The 16,867-nt window shown below is 41.2% G+C and overlaps 1 protein-coding gene across 19 annotated transcripts in view; it reads right to left on the bottom strand.

The window, feature by feature from the left end:
- ARMH3 (armadillo like helical domain containing 3) overlaps positions 1–16,867 on the bottom strand; it is a 181,164-nt gene that overhangs the window by 17,380 nt on the left and 146,917 nt on the right. For 2 of the 19 annotated variants that reach the window (XM_067024835.1, XM_067024836.1), the window contains exon 25: positions 11,750–11,932. The exons of the other annotated variants lie outside the window; for them this stretch is intronic. In XM_067024835.1, the coding sequence (XP_066880936.1) occupies positions 11,888–11,932 (45 nt within the window). In that variant the 3' untranslated portion in view covers positions 11,750–11,887. Of the gene's footprint in view, positions 1–11,749; positions 11,933–16,867 lie in introns of those variants that run through there. 19 annotated transcript variants of the gene reach the window in all.

Genomic DNA, 16,867 nt, shown 5'->3' with positions numbered 1-16,867 from the left:
CGCAGAGTGGCTGGGCCCGTGAGCCATGGCCGCTGAGCCTGTGCATCTGGAACCTGTGCTCCACAATGGAAGAGGCCACAACAGTGAGAGGCCTGCGTACCACAAAAAAAAAAAAATAGAGGAAGGAATACTCCCTAACTTATTTTGTAAGGCAACATTACTCTAATACCAAAACCAAAGATACCACAAGAAAACTGTAAACTAATATCCCTCATAAATACTGACATAAAAATAATCAACAAAATATTAGCAACTCAAATTCTGAAATATATATTATAAATACTATATCACGTGCTTCCCTGGTGGCACAGTGGTTAAGAATCTGCCTGCCAGTGCAGGGGACACAGGTTTAGCCCTGGTCTGGGAAGATCCCACATGCTGTGGAGCAACTAAGCCCGTGTGCCACAACTACGGAGACTGCACTCTAAAGCCCGTGAGCCACAACTACTGAGCCCACGTGCCACAACTACTGAAGCCCACACACCTAGTACCTGTGCTCCACAACAAGAGAAGCCAACAAAATGAGAAGCCTGCACACTGCAACAAAGAGCAGCCCCCGCTCGCTGCAACTAGAGAAAGCCCATTGCGCGGCAATGAAGACCCAACACAGCCCCCCCCCCAAATTAAATAAATTAATTAATTAAAATAAAATAAAATACTATATCATGATCAAGAAAGGCTTTTCCCAGGAATATAAGGTTGGATTAATATTTTAAAATCAGCCACCATATTAACAGAATAAAAGAGAAAATCCATATGATCATCTCAATATATACAGAAAAAACACTGACAAAATTCAACATTCATCATAATAAAAGCTCTCAGCAAACTCTGGATAGAAGGGAACTTCCTCAACCTAATAAACAAATCTATGAAAACCTATAGCTAACACATTACTTAATGATGAAAGACCAAATGCTTTCTCCTGAAGATCTGTCAGGGATATTTACTCTGATCACTTCAATACTGTACTGGGGGTCCTAGCCAGTGCAATAAGGAAAGAAAAAGAAATCAAAGCCATACAGACTTGAAAGAAAGAAGTAAAACTGAATTTACTTGTACACAATATGATTGTAAGCACAGAAAATTTTAAGAACTCTAAAAAAAATAAGAATTTATCGAAGTTGTGAGAAAAAAGGTCAATTCAAAAATAATTCTGTTTCTATATATTAGCAAAAAAATTGGAAATCAAGGTTTAGAAAACCATTTAGGAAAGATATCCCATGCTCTAGGATTAGAAGAATTAACACTGTTAAAATGGCCATACTACCCAAAGCAATCTACAGGTTTAATGCAACCCCTATCAAATTACCCATGACATTTTTCACAGAACTAGAACAAATAATCTTAAAATTTATATAGAACCATAAAAGACCCAGAATTGCCAAAGCAATCCCAAGGGAAAAGAACAAAGCAGGAGGCACAACCCTCCCAGACTTCAGACAATACTGCAAAGCTACAGTAATCAAAACAGCCGGGCTTCCCTGATGGCACAGTGGTTGAGAGTTCACCTGCCGATGCAGGGGACATGGGTTCATGCCCTGGTCCGGGAAGATCCCACATGCTGCGGAGCGGCTGGGCCCATGAGCCATGGCCGCTGAGCCTGCGCGTCCGGAGCCTGTGCCCCGCAACGGGAGAGGCCATAGCAGTGAGAGACCCGCGTAACACACACACACACACACACACACACACAAAACAGCCTAGTATTGGCACAAAAACAGACATATGGATCAATGGCACAGAATAGAAAGCCCAGAAATAAACCCACACACATATGGTCAATTAATCTTCAACAAAGAAGGGAAGAATATACAATGGAGAAAAGACAGTCTCTTCAGCAAGTGGTGTTGGGAAAGCTGGACAGCCACATTTAAATCAATGAGTTTAGAACACACCCTCACACCATACACAAAGATAAACTCAAAATAGCTCAAAGTTTTAAATATAAGACATGACACCATAAAACTCCTAGAAGAGAACACAGGCAAAACATTCTCTGACATAAATCATATCAATGTTTTCTTAATCAGTCTCCCAAGGCAATAGAAATAAAAGCAAAAATAAACAAATGGAACCTAATCAAACTTATAAGCTTGTGCACAGCAAAGGAAACCATAAACAAAACAAAATGATAAGCTACAGACTGGGAGAAAATATCTGCAAGCAATGTGACCAAGGGCTTAATATCCAACATATACAAACAGCTCATACAACTCAATAACAAAAAAACAAACAACTCAATCAAAAAATAGGTAGAAGACCTAAAGAGACATTTCTCCAAGGAAGACATACAGATGGCCAATAGGCACATGAAAAGATGCTCAACATAGCTAATTATTAGAGAAACACAAATCAAAACTACAATGAGATACCACCTCACACCAGTCAGAACGGCCATCACTAAAAAGTTTACAGGGAGTTCCCTGCAAGTCCAGTGGTTAGGACTTGGTGCTCTCACTGCCAGGGGCCTGGGTTCGATCCCTGGTCTGTGAACTAAGCTCCCACAAGAAAAAGTTTACAAATAACAAATGCTGGAGAGGGTGTGGAGAAAAGGGAACCCTCCTACACTGGTGGGAATGTAAACTGGTGCAGACACCATGGAGAGCAGTATGGAGGTTCCTCAGAAAACTAAAAATAGAGTTACCATATGATCCAGCAATTCCACTCCTGGGCATATAGCTGGACAAAACTATAATTGAAAAAGATACATGCATCCCAATGTTCACAGCAGCACTATTTACAGTAGCCAAGACATGGAAACAACCTAAATGTCCACTGACAGATGAGTAGATTAAGAAGATGTGGTACATATATATAATGGAATATTATCCAGCCATTAAAAAAGAATGAAATAATGCCATTTGCAGCTACATGGATGGACCTAGAGATTATCATACTAAGCGGCACTAAGATTTTAGTGCTTAGATTATCATACTAAGCGAAGTAAATCAGAAAGAAAAAGACAAATACCATATGATATCACTTCTATATGGAATCTAAAATATGACACAAATGAACTTATCTACAACACAGAAACAGATTCAAAGACAGAGAACAGACTTGTGGTTGCTGGGGGTGGACGGTTGGATTGGGAGTTTGGGATTAGCAGATGCAAACTATTATATATAGAATGGATAAACAACAAGATCCTGTTGTATAGCACGGGGAACTATATTCAGTATCCTGTAATAAACCATAATGGAAAAGAATAAAAAATACCATTTAGATAACATAAAAAATGAAATATTTATGGATAGATTGAACAAAATAGATGCAAAACAGTATGCTAAAAACTAAAAAATATTGGTGAGAAAATTTTAAAGGTCTAAATAAATAGGTATATTATGATCACGGATTTGAATATAATATTGTTAAAGTGTCAATTCTCCCCCAAGTTGATCTATAACATTAATTCAATTCCAATCAAAATCTTAGCAGGCTTGGGACTTCCCTGATGGTCCAATGGTAAAGAATCCACCTTCCAATGCAGGGGATGCGGGTTCCATCCCTGGTCAGGGAACTAAGATCCCACATGCCATGGGGCAACTAAGCCCGCACGCCACAACTACTGAGCTCGCGAGCCTCAACTAGAGAGCCCATGTGCTGCAAACTGCAGAGCCCACACGCCCTGGAACCTGTGTACCACAACTAGAGAAGAAGAAACCCGCACGCCACAACTAGAGAGAAGCCCACACACCACAACGAAGAAGCCCACATGCTGAAATGAAAGATCCCACATGCTGCAACTAAGATCCAACGCAGCCAAAAATAAATAAATAATATTTTTAAAAAAATCTTAGCCTTTTTTTTGTGTAGAAATGGATAAGCTAATTTTACACTTTGTATAGAAATGCAAAAGACCTCAAATATTCAAAACAACTTTTAAAAAGAGCAAAATCAGAGGACTTATATTACCTGATTTCAAGATTTACTACAGACCTATAATAAGACAGTGTAGGGCATAAATTCAGACATATATTAGAACAATGGAACAGAACTAATACTTCAGAAATAGACCCACATATATATGGTGAATTGATTTTTTACAAATGTGCCAAGGTATTTCAATAGGGGAAAGAATAGTCTCTTCAACAAATGACAATGGAACAACAGGGTATTGCAGGGCAGGGGGTGGGGGGGTGGGCAGGAAATGGATGAACATTTACCATTACCAAACATTTTACAAAAAATTAACTTGACATGGAGCATAGAACTAAATGTAAAAGACAGAACTACAAAACTTACGGAATAAAATACAGGTGAAAAATTTCACAACTAGGAGTAAGCAAAGATTTACTAAATAAAACACAATAGCAAAAAGTGTTAAAAAATTAATAAATTCATCTTTATGGTATTAAATTAAAGTTGGTCTTCATTAAAATGTCTGGACTTTGAAAACACCATTAATAACTTGCAAACACAAGCAACTGACTAGAAGAAACTATTTGCAATACATATATATGACAAATGACTTGCATCCAGAATATATCAATATAAAAACTCATAAATATTATAATAATCAAATTTTAAAAACAGGCAAATGATCAGCTGTTCAACATCACACAAAATAAATTAACAGTAATTTTAAAAACTATGTGTATGCAGTATTACTAGAGCACTGCCTACCCACTAGAATGGCTAAAATTAAAAACACTCACAATTCCAAGTGTGACAAAGATATGGAGTAGCTAGAACTCTTATTCATTGTTGGTGGGAATTAAAAATGGCACAACCACTTTTGAAAACAGTTTGGCAGTTTCTTTTTTCTTTCTTTTTAAAAACATCTTTATTGAGAGATAATTTACATACCATAAAATTCAATCATTTAAGGTATACAATTCAATGGTTTTAGTATATTCACATAGGGGGCAATTATCACCATGATCTAAGTTTAGAACATTTTCATCAACTTCATAACCATTAGCAGTCATTTCCCAACTTACTCCCCAACCCCAGCTTTAGGTAAATCTATTTTCTGTCTCTACAGATTTGCTTATTCTGGACATTTTAAATAAATGGAATCACACAACATGTGGTCTTCTGTGACTGGCTTCCTTCATTTTGCACATGTTTTCAAGAATCATCCATGTTGTAGCAGGTATCAGTACTTCATTCCTTTTTATAGCTGAATAATATTCCATTGTATGGATGTATCACATTTTGTTTACCCATTCAGTTGCTGGTTGCTTTGGTTGTTTTAGTTGTTTCTAGTTTTCGGTTATCATGAATAATGCTATTATGAATATTATTTCTATACAAGTCTTTGGGTGGACATATATTTTCATTTCTCTTCGGTAAACAGCTAGAAGTGTCACAATATGGATGAATCTCAGACACAACAGAGTTTACGTGAAATTCTATAAAAGACAAATTTAGGGACTTCCCTGGTGGTCCACTGGGTAGGACTCCGTGCTCCCAGTGCAAGGCACCCAGGTTCAATCCCTGGTCGAGGAACTAGATCCTGTATGCATGCCACAACTAAGAAGCCCCCATGCTGCAACTAAGAAGTCTGCATGCTGCAATGAAGATCCCACGTGCTGCAACTAAGACCCAGTGCAGCCAAAATAAATAATAAATAAAATTTTAAAAAGACTAATCTAATCTACAGTGATAGAAAATACATCAGTGGTTGCCTAGGGCTCAGATTTGCAGATAAGACTAACTGTAAAGGAGAACTTTTATGAGTGATGGAAGTAAAATGTTGTATATCTTGTGATGCTGATGATTACACAAATGTTTTATTATATGTTAATTACATCTCAATAAAGTTAAGTAAAAAGTTAAGTCCAGTAAATCATGACTAGGAAAAAAAAAAAAAAAGTAGGGCCATGGCAGTAAACTTATGTCTTTTTTGGTCTTACCATTCCATTTTTGGTTGGGGCAAGAATGATTCAGACTGAAATATCAGTATCTATAAGCCAGGAGTTCCAAGCATTTCCACAAGGCCAAAGATTCCCCTCATTGTGCTACTCCTCCCTACTTCTCCATCCCTGGCAATCCTCTCTGACAAATTAAAGGGACTCCAGGTAGCAATCAACAGTGTTTGAAATCATTTTCAGCTGAGCAGTAGCGACATGAGGTTTTTTTTAAGTGGGTGTACTGTAGATGGATCTTTTGACAAACTGAATCATTTGCCAAGCTCAGGAACTTATAGAGTCCTACCTTTACCAAGGACATCTAATGAAAGTTCCACTTTTGCCTTTTTTATGAAACTGAGGCAGGGGTGAAAGATATGAGATGATCATGGCTCTCCTTGCGGAAACTCACTCCAAATAGGGGTTATCAGCCAACCATTTACGGATTTATAATGAGGCATTTTTTTCACTAGGGTACTTACAAACCTAAACCTTCTTAGGTTTATAAAAGGCTGGGGGATGCTGCTACAAGCACACCACATATATCAGCTGAGTGAGGTCTACAGGAGGGCACAGAAGCAAAGGTCTAAGCAAGAAATTAGTGATCCTGATTCTTATACTGTGAAGTCCTCAAGGGCATGTATGATTTTTGCATTTTTATATCCCCTGGCTTGGCACAGAGCAGAAACCTCTGTCCTTCTGCACAGTAAAGAAATAATCTGGGGGATGTGAAGCTGGCGCACCCATTCCTTGTCTTGCTGCACGAACCAAGGACACCCAGAAGCAGAGAATTCTTAGACAAAAGCAGGTTCTGAGAACTTCCTTGGGAGGTAAGAATTGATTCTTTTTCAGAACACTTTAGCTCAAAGTGGCTGAAAAAAAGAAAACAAGCCAACAGTACAGGAGCTAGAACAAATAGTAACCTGATAAACTCACAGGCCTCATTTGAGTGAGCATCCTTCCCCTCCACTAGGGGCTTACAGTGACTTTCTATCCAGGATAACGTGAATATCTCTCCAGGGCACAATCATCCAATATAATTGTTTGGAAACAAAGATACAAAGGTGGACACAAATCTCTTATGTTAAAAAAGATGATGATGCCTTTTAAAAAATAACTGTTTCCTCTATACAGCCAACTTGTATATAATATACAGAAGATTTTTTTCCCGTTTCCGTTTTCGTCTCATATACTTCAGGACCAAACTCAATTTCAGAACCAATTTTTTTTTTTTTTTTTTTTTTTTTTTTTTTTTTTTTTTTTTTTTCCGGTATGCGGGCCTCTCACTGTTGTGGCCTCTCCCGTTGCGGAGCACAGGCTCCGGACACGCAGGCCCAGCGGCCATGGCTCACGGGCTTAGTTGCTCCGCGGCATGTGGGATCTTCCCGGACCAGGGCACGAACCCGTGTCTCCTGCATCGGCAGGCGGATTCTCAACCACTGCGCCACCAGGGAAGCCCAAGAACCAATTTTTAAAATTAATTAATTAGGCTGTGTTGGGTCTTAATTGCTGCGCACAGGCTTTCTCTAGTTGCGGTGAGCGGGGGCTACTCTTCGTTGCAGTGCACGGGCTTCTCATTGCGGTGGCTTCTCTTGTTGTGGAGCATGGGCTCGAGGCGTGCGGGCTTCAGTAGTTGTGGCACATGGGCTCAGTAGTCGTGGTTCGTGGGCTCTACAGCGCAGGCTCAGTAGCTGTAGCGCACAGGCTTAGCTGCTCCACAGCATGTGGGATCTTCCTGGACCAGGGCTCAAACCCGTGTCTCCTGCATTGGCAGGCGATTCTTAATGACTGCGTCACCAGGGAAGTCCCTTCAGAACCAATTTAAGTTGACCAGTTCTCCAGTCCATCCATGTCTTTCAAGCCTGCTACCAAAGGGCTCTTGACTGCCCTGAAATTTATTGATCTGACAGGCTGGCTCTACCTTTCAGAAAGGTGGACCAGATAATGAACCTCACAGTGGGTGATTCGTGAAAGGCCATCAGTTGGTTAAAGGAGTGGCGACAATGACTTTCTTTAATTTCCCTGGGTAGTTGCCCCACCTCCCTGACTTGATTTGGTTGAAGCCCTAGAAACCCCCTTGTTTCCAGGGGTGAAGCTTGTGAAGCTTTTCTTTGCAGTAATTACAGATCCAACATCCCCAGGTCCTTACCCTGCACAAGCAAGGCATGCAATCACACCAACAGGCAGCCAAGATAATAGCGGTGGGGGAACATGATACACGTTTACCAAATATCGCATCAGGCCTTCTCCCTCTCTATGGCTTATTGCAGGCTGGACACTCCACCCAGCTGAAACCAAGAGGCAGATCTCTGTTCTCCCTACTTGAGCTTTCTTTTCTTGGAAATATATCACACCTCAGGGAAGGAAACAGAAAACACCGTCTCTCCGACAATCTGATATGGGGTCTCTGCCTCACTGCCAGGCCTCACTTATCTATCCCTCCTTAACAGACAAAATTCTTTAACAGAAATCCCATTTGTGGGCTATCCACAGTTTCCCTTCTAGCTAGGTAGGTCATTTTTAAGACTGTAACATGTTTTTGAGCAGGGTCACTGTGAAAGGTCAAAGTGCTGTTATGGTACTTAGCAAAAACATTTCCAATTAACACAGCTTATAACAGAGATAACAGTTTGCATAGTGACACTTCTGGCCTCCAATGTTACTATCACAGTGGCAAACCATACTCTTCCAAGCACAACTTATAGAGTTTTGAGCTACCTCCTGGGAAAGAGGTTGCAATGGAAATAAAACAAAAGTACACGAAGATCTATTTGGAAGGAAGGAGGTGGCTAAAAAACAAACTGAAGGGACTTCCCTGGTGGTTCAGTGGTAAAGAATCCGCCTTCCAATGCAGGGGACCTGGGTTCAATCCCTGGTCAGGGAACTAAGATCGCATATGCCACAGGGCAACTAAGCCTGCGTGCCACAACTACTGAGCCCACGTGCCTCAACTTGAGAGAGAAAACCCGCATGCCACAACTAGAGAGAAGCCCGCGCACCGCAAGGAAAGATCCCATATGCTGCAACCAAGACCCAGCACAGCCAAATAAATAAATAAACAAACTGAAGAGTGATGTCCTACCTGTACATCTAGTAACTGGGATAAAGGGTCCTTCTTAGCTTAAACCAAGAAAACAAGGGCTGCTGTCTCCTGTAACCTCTTGAAAAGCTGACAACTACTGGAGTTCCTATGAGCTCCAAAGCTACTCCTCTCATGCACTGCCAATGAAGCTTCACTGCCAATGAAGCCTGACTGAGGAAGACCAGAAAGTTTATGTGATGGGCATTTCAAAATTCATACTTAATTGAAGAAAATGCTGACAGTGGCAGACATGAATAATAAGCTGAGCTCTTCACCAGTGACCTCTGCATTCATCTAGCTTGGCTGTGGGACATTAATTTTGAATCTTCATTTTCCCTTTATTTTTTTAAACAAAATAGAACTACCACTTTAAAAATAATTAAAATTCAGTGTGCTACTCTTTTGGTTTTGACCCACATTGATATATTATCTTTAAAAGAAATAAGTACATAAGAACTTTAAAAAAATTTGTCATCTTCCTTTGGTGTGTGGAAAAGCTTTATTTCTCATAGTGACTTTTCTGACATGCTTGTATGGAATAAAGAGACCTTTCCCTTATTTATAAAGTTATACTATGCCAGGAGCCTCTACTTAGGCATTTCTGACTAACTGGCAGGCAAACTCTCCAGGTCCCTGTTCAGTACTTTCTTTCCTTAACTGAATGGGCCACATTCCCAAACCAGGACCTTTCCCCACCCCTTAGGAATGAGCCCTGTTATCCCCATTCTCTCTGCTTCTCCCTGCACCTTCCTACCCTGACTTGCCTCTTCCTTCAGGATACTTGACAAACTCCAGTTGTCTCACATGCTTCGGCCAATGAAAAGCTCAGACTTTGGTGTCCGACTGACCTATGTTCACACTATGGCTTTACCACTAACAGCTGTGTGATCTTGAACAAATTACTTAAGTCTCTTTAGCATCGTCACCTATAAAATGAGGATAACTGTACCTACCTCAATTGATTAAAGAATTAATTACATAACCTAAGTAAAAGTGCCTAGCTCAAAAACTCCTAGTTGTTCCTTTCCTTTTATCTATTTGTGTCTTTTTGTGTGTGTGTGCGTCCTTTTTAAAATCCAAGATACTTTCTTCCCTATTCAGAGGAGCTAAAATCCAGCTTTCTCCCCTGTCTCTGGTAGTGCAGCTTACCTCTTGGTCCAAGTAGGAGAGTGGACATCCTAGCAGCACATAATCAGCTGACCTTCTTAAGTGGACCTTCTCAAGATGCCCTATGTAACATAAAGTTAATTTCCAAGGTTTATTAGCAGCTTGTAGGAAAATACCTCTGCCTCTGACTTTGTGTCTTTCTGCTTTGGTGAGTCCAGTGAACAAATAACTCACATCAAACTTTTTCCTGCCAAATAGGTCAATTGAAATGTCAGAATCTAAACAAAGACGCCAAGAGAGGAAGAGTCACACAGCCGATGCTTGTGTCACATGCTCGTACTCAGAGTTCCCACAGCAACCATCACTCAGAGTTATAGAGAGGCAGTGCAAAACTACAGGCTGTTATACAAAAACACAATGCCAAGTACGGGAAACTGAGTTATGGCTATCGTGAGAGTCTTAAATCTCAGCTCACCAGCATATGTCTCTGCCAAGGCTGCCTTGCATGGTGGCCAAGGCCCTGTTTTAAGATGAGAAAACATCACAGGGGCTCTCAGAATGGGCTGCTCAGAGGACTCAATTGCCCTGGGAGGCAATATAGGTGGCTCCATGGGGAAAGTGACCCACACTCACCTCCTGCTCAGAAAGCCCCGCCTCACAGCTTTACAGCCCCATTCTCCCAGTCTTCCTCAACAACCAGTGGTATGCTGGAGCTGACTTACACATGCTTGGCCTGTGAGAGATGATTGTTAAATTTTCAAGCACTGTGAGAGCCACTTGGCTTCACACTGGTAGCCATGGTGGGAGCATTCACCCTTAGCACTACAAATCAGCCCCCTCCAACCACTCACCCCCCTACCAGTTGTTAAACATTTACTAGCACCCCAAGGGCCAAGAACTCTAAAGTTGAAGTACCAGGCTCCATTTTCCTCATAAGCCTTGAAGCTTTTAGGATATCTCCCCAAGATCTTTCTGTGCTTCCTCCTAGATGTTCACAAGTAACGGGTGCCACCCAGACACCCTAACAATGTTTGCCCCACAAACTAGGGCTCTCCTCTTATTAGCAGTATCTCACTGTTCTCTGGGAAAATAAAGTTAGGTTTCATTAGGATCTTTAAACACCCAGCAGTTATTTATAGTGGCTATTATCTTAGGATCAGGAGAAAAGCAAAAAGGGTTAGAAAGATGACTAATAGATGAAAATAAATACTCAGCTTCCAATGCAACTTTCACTCAATCAGATGTGAAGCATTTTTTGTTTCCCTAATTGACTGTAACCTACTCCTACAAATGAATGATTCTCTGTTTCATCATAATACTTTTGAAGATACTTCTTATAACATAAGACATTACACAGGGCCTCCTCTGAATCCAAAATCCAAAGCCTTAGTGAGAGTGGAGACTTGAAGAAATAATGGGAGGCATCTGGTGACGCTGTCCTATAGTCCTGTGGCACATGGGGGTGCCAGCAGACCACCTTTGTGATCTTCCCAGAAAATTCCTAAATTTGTATGAAAAATTTTTAGCAAGCCCCTGGGCCACTTGGTTTAAAGGAATACCAGCTTCAAGATAGGTTTGCTCACGCTTAGAAACAGAAAGTAGAATGGTAGTTGCCAGGGGCAAGGTGGAGGGCAGGGAAAGGGGAGTTGTTCAATACACAGAGTTTCAGTTTTGTTTTGTTTTTTAAATTTATTTATTTATTTTTGGCTGTGTTGGGTCTTCGTTGCTGCACGCAGGCTTTCTCTAGTTGCTGTGAGTGGGGGCTACTCTTTGTTGCAGTGCGTGGGCTTCTCATTGCGGTGGCTTCTCTTGTTGCGGAGCACAGGCTCTAGGTGTGCAAGCTTCAGTAGTTGTAGCACGTGGGCTCAGTAGTTGTGGCTCGCAAGCTCTAGAACATAGGCTCAGTAATTCTGGTGCATGGGCTTAGTTGCTCCATAGCATGTGGGATCTTCCCAGTCCAGGGCTCGAACCCATGATAAATTGCACAACAATGTATATATTAACACTACTGTAGTGTACACTTAAGAATGGTTAAGATGATAAATTTTGTTATGTGTTTTTTACCAGGAAAAAAAAGAGAGAGATAGGTTTGCTCAGTAGGTCTAATCATATGCCTAGTAGCATTGAGGCTGGCTCATACTAGGCCTTTGAGATGAACGCTTGTGAACTGAATCAAAGGCAGTACAATTAGGAAAGGGATGAGAGTCAGTGCACTAGGGTTTATGGAAGATGTGCTAACAATTTAAATGACTGAATCATATTTCTAAGGCATCCAGCCCCTGGGTGCCCTGGGACCCAAGGACAAGACATAGAAACTCTGGGACTCTTCTCCACTCTTTCTGTCCTTTTCAGGTCCTGGCTTTGAGTACATTTTACAATCTGTACCTCTCCATTTATCCAATTCCTATCCTTCCTCTTTCAAGGCCCAACTCACTTCTTCTCTCTTGCACATGGCCTTTCCTGACCACCACAACCTGCAGAGATCTTTCTCCAACAGGAACCCACAGATCCTACTGCTAGTACTGGTTGGCTATTGATAATAAATTGCCTTAAGCCATCTTTTCCCCTTCTCCATCCTTTGAGAACAAAGGCCCTTTAATCATACCTCTGTATCCCTTAAATGCCTAGCTCAATCTAAAGCACGAAGCACTAAATGCTAAAACACTGAATGAAGGCTGAAGAAAGTAAAAGTGGGCCATTTACTTGTTTTCTAATGGGACTTTTCAGAGGCACAAAATTGGTCATGAGTGTGGCTGAAAGCTTAAGGAATCAGGTGCTCAGGGAAGGTTTTGACTTGAATCCTAAATTGCCACCATGTACTCTAGATATTCAGGGCTCTAGAGAATCTTTTGTAAAGTTCTGCTATGAATCCCTCTTTTGCCTATAAGGAAGTTAGAGCTGATATAAATCAATGTCATAGCATTTGCAAACCAAAACAAATAGTGAATAGTCTAAAAGGTGCTTAAGATCTTCAATGGGCATTTTCAAAGGTCTGATGGCTTTGGGGGCAAGGAAAGTATGAGTTACTATTCAAGGCACCTAAGCCAGTGATTCTTTAAAAACATTGTGTGTTGAAGGGGTCAAAGGCTGACTGAGACTTTTAAGAAAGATGGACCCTCTTCAAGAAAAAAAAAAAAGGACATATGCATAATTTCACACCATTTCAGAGTGTGCAGTAATTTTCTAAAGCCTATTCTTGGACTTTGGGTTAAAAACCTGTGAGGTAGTATTCCAAAAAATTTCATGACAGATCTCTTGAGTGTAGACTCAATTCTAGTAGGATGTAGCCAGTAAAAAAAAAAAAGTCTTTTTCCTAATTTGAAAAGCAGGAATAAAGGACAGGGAGTATATAAGAGTTTAGGGTAGGACAGGATAGGGAGGAGAACCCCCTGAAGAGCTCTTCTATTTTAACATACTTATCTGCAGGGAGCATTGCATCATCAAGACAGTATATCCTCAAAGCATCCAAACCCAAGATTTAGTCTGGGGTCTAGAGTTTCTCTTAAATACCTTCCTTCCACATTTATTTAGTAGAAACAAAAGGGTCGTTGGGATTTATCTATGAAAATGCCACAGGTTGTGTGACTCAGCTATCCTGGTGAGAGAATAAAACTCAGGGTGCGTGTCACTGGTAGGGATAGGGGCATACCAAATGATTCTACCAGCTAGGGACAGATGCTTACCAACAAGCCGTACTGAGAAGAGAAACGAGCTAAATCTCAGCTGAGGGTGGGCAAGGGGCCTGAAGGACAATTTTTTTTTGCGGTACATGGGCCTCTCACTGTCATGGCCTCTCCCGCTGCGGAGCACAGGCTCCGGACGCACAGGTTCAGCGGCCATGGCTCACGGGCCCAGCCACTCTGCGGCATGTGGGATCTTCCCGGACCGGGCCACGAACCCGTGTTCCCTGCATCGGCAGGCGTGCTCTCAACCACTGCGCCACCAGGGAAGCCCTGAAGGACAATATTTATAAGACGTACTAAAGACAAGCAAACCCAGTAGGGAATAAACTGGAAGTAGTTTCACAGTTCTTGGAAAAGCAAGTTGTACCTTCTCCATAAACTTTATTCATAAAGATACGTGAAATACAAAAAGCGGTCAGAGTGCCCTTACCAAACACTATACAAAAATTAATTCAAAATAGGTCAAAGACCTAAATGTAAGAGCTAAAACTATACAACTCTTAGAAGAAAACATAGGGGAAAAGTTTCATGACACTGGATTTAGCAATGATGACACCAGAAGTACAGGCAACCAAAGAACAGACAAACAGGACTTCATCAAAATTGAAAACTTGTTCATCAAGGGACACTGTCAACATAGTAAAAAAGCAACCCACAGAATGGGAGAAAATATTTGCAAATCACATATCTGATGAAGGATAAATATCTAGAATATATAAAGAATTCCTAAAACTCAACAACAAAAATCCAAACAACCCAATTTAAAAATGGGCAAGGGGCTTGAAGAGACATTTTTCCAAAGAAGATAAACGAATGGCCAATAAACACATAAAAAGATGCTCAACATTAATAATGATTAGCGAAATAAAAATCAGAACCATAATGAGATACTACTTCATCCCCATGAGGATGGCTATTATCAAAAAAGTCAGAAAACAACCAGTGTTGACAAGGATGTGGAAAAATTGGAATGTAAAATGGTGCAGCCACTGTGGAAAACACTATGATGGCTTCTCAAAAAATTAAACATAGGGCTTCCCTGGTGGTGCAGTGGTTGAGAGTCTGCCTGCCGATGCAGGGGACACGGGTTCGTGCCCCGGTCTGGGAAGATCCCACATGCCGCAGAGCGGCTGGGCCCGTGAGCCATGGCCGCTGAACCTGTGCGTCCGGAGCCTGTGCTCCGCAGCGGGAGAGGCCACAACAGTGAGAGGCCCGCGTACCTCAAGAAAAAAAAAATGCACGCAGTTTATTACACTAGAAAATGAATGACCATTCAGTCAAACTGAGGGTATTAACTGATTAAAAAGCTTTGCCCTCCATGAAGCCAATGAGAAGTAATAAAAAATGTCATCTATCTTCTGGACATCTGAAAAGAAACCCCAGTGTGAGAGATTGGGCTTTGTTTGTTAAGCAATAATGGATTTACAAACATCATCTTGAAATGCCTCAAACACACACTAGAATGTGTCTGGGGGTTGCCAGAACTAAACATCTTGCCAGAAGAAAATGGCAGCCTAGACAGGCAGATCTAGCAAAGAGCCCTCTCTTGTCTGCTATCTTACTAAGAGCTATAAATCCCAGTTAACGCCTATCCGTGGTCTTTAGGTTTTACTTTAAGAGTACTTTAGAATCTACGTGGGGATTAAGTTCCTGATTTTTTCTTTCTACTTAGTTTGCTGCTAACAACTGCAGGCCCTATTTTTCTTTTTCTTTCTTTCTTTTTTTTTTTGGCCAAGTGGCATGTGGGATCTTAGTTCTCCCACCAGGGATTGAACCCAAGCCCCCTGAATTGGAAGCGTGGAGTCTTAACCACTGAACCACCAGGCTCTATTGCATCCCAAAGCCAGTTCTTTGAGAAGCTGTGAATACACTTAACATTAGTGACATTAGCATTAATGTTCATAACTGAGGGGAGAGAAGTGCTCCAACACATGCTGGAGATTAACAAGGAGTCAAAATACTTTTAATCTGATATGCTGAGAATAAAACCAAGTGCACCCTCATGCTGTCATTTATTGCCCTTCAGAGTCAGTTAGGGAAGAGAAGCAACAACTATTTTGAGGGCAGTTTTGAAAAGGGTCCCAGAATAGTTATCATCCTTCCCCCACTACCCAAGTGAAAAGAGTTGTTAAGAGAGGTAATGAATTTACAAAAACTCCATGAGAGCAAGAACTACACTTAGATTATTCACCACTGATCCCTACTACCCAGGACCATACTTTGTACACAGCAGGCACGCAATTATTTACTGACTAAGAAAATAAATCTTTGAGAGTGCTATCCCTTCCTCATTCTCAAATAGGGCTGTGTACTCTCCCAGTCTATAGAAGTCGCCTCATCTCTGGCTTGTGGACTCTTACTGAGAGTCACTTTCATCACTTCATTTAACTTTGAAAGAAGTTGGAGAAGGGTGAGGACACGTGCTTGCTAATCATCCTTTTCCAGATTGCCTCATGTGCCAGAATGGATTTTTATTATTGGTCTGTGGCTGCTACTGCTGTAGGAAGATTTCAGCCTGACCTTCCCAAGCTGCTGGGGGATGAATATGCACGTGGCTGACTGGGAAAATGTGTCTTCCTTTTTTTTTGAAAGCTTTTAGACTAACCAGAGCTCACTGTGGTAAGAAAGTCACCCTTTCTTTCACTATACAAAACTCAAGATGTCGAATTCTTTTGCATAAACATGATAGAATAAAACTGATCTGAACTGGTCCAATAGGAAAAAGGATCTTGAAGCACCTCACAGAGAGCAGTGGCATCAAAGTCCTATACAGGACTTAGGACTGCTCCATAGGCAGAAAAGGAAAAAAGAAAATGAAAGCCATTTATCAAAGTGGTTTAAATAAGAGGATGGATTCTCACAGCTGGCCTCACAAAAGAGAACAAATATGTCAAGGGGAATAACTGATAGACTAATTGAGTCCTATCCATCTGGCTGAGGAAAGAGCCACTTGTGGGAATACTGAGAAGCTGTCTGTTAGGCAAAAGGCTTGCTTGGTGCCTCATCTGGCGAGTGGAACAGCTTTTAGGAACACTGAACACACGATCACACAACAGCTGGCTGGCTGGCCCTGCCAGCAAGAGGCTCAGTGGCAAAAAAAGGGAGCGCAGAGCATAGGTGTTTTTTTTTTAATTGGCTTG

Source organism: Kogia breviceps, chromosome 2 (assembly GCF_026419965.1).
Source record: "Kogia breviceps isolate mKogBre1 chromosome 2, mKogBre1 haplotype 1, whole genome shotgun sequence".
Taxonomy (NCBI): Eukaryota; Metazoa; Chordata; class Mammalia; order Artiodactyla; family Physeteridae; genus Kogia; species Kogia breviceps.
The sequence above is the reverse complement of the archived record's forward strand: the minus strand, read 5'-3'. Positions and strand labels throughout refer to the sequence as shown.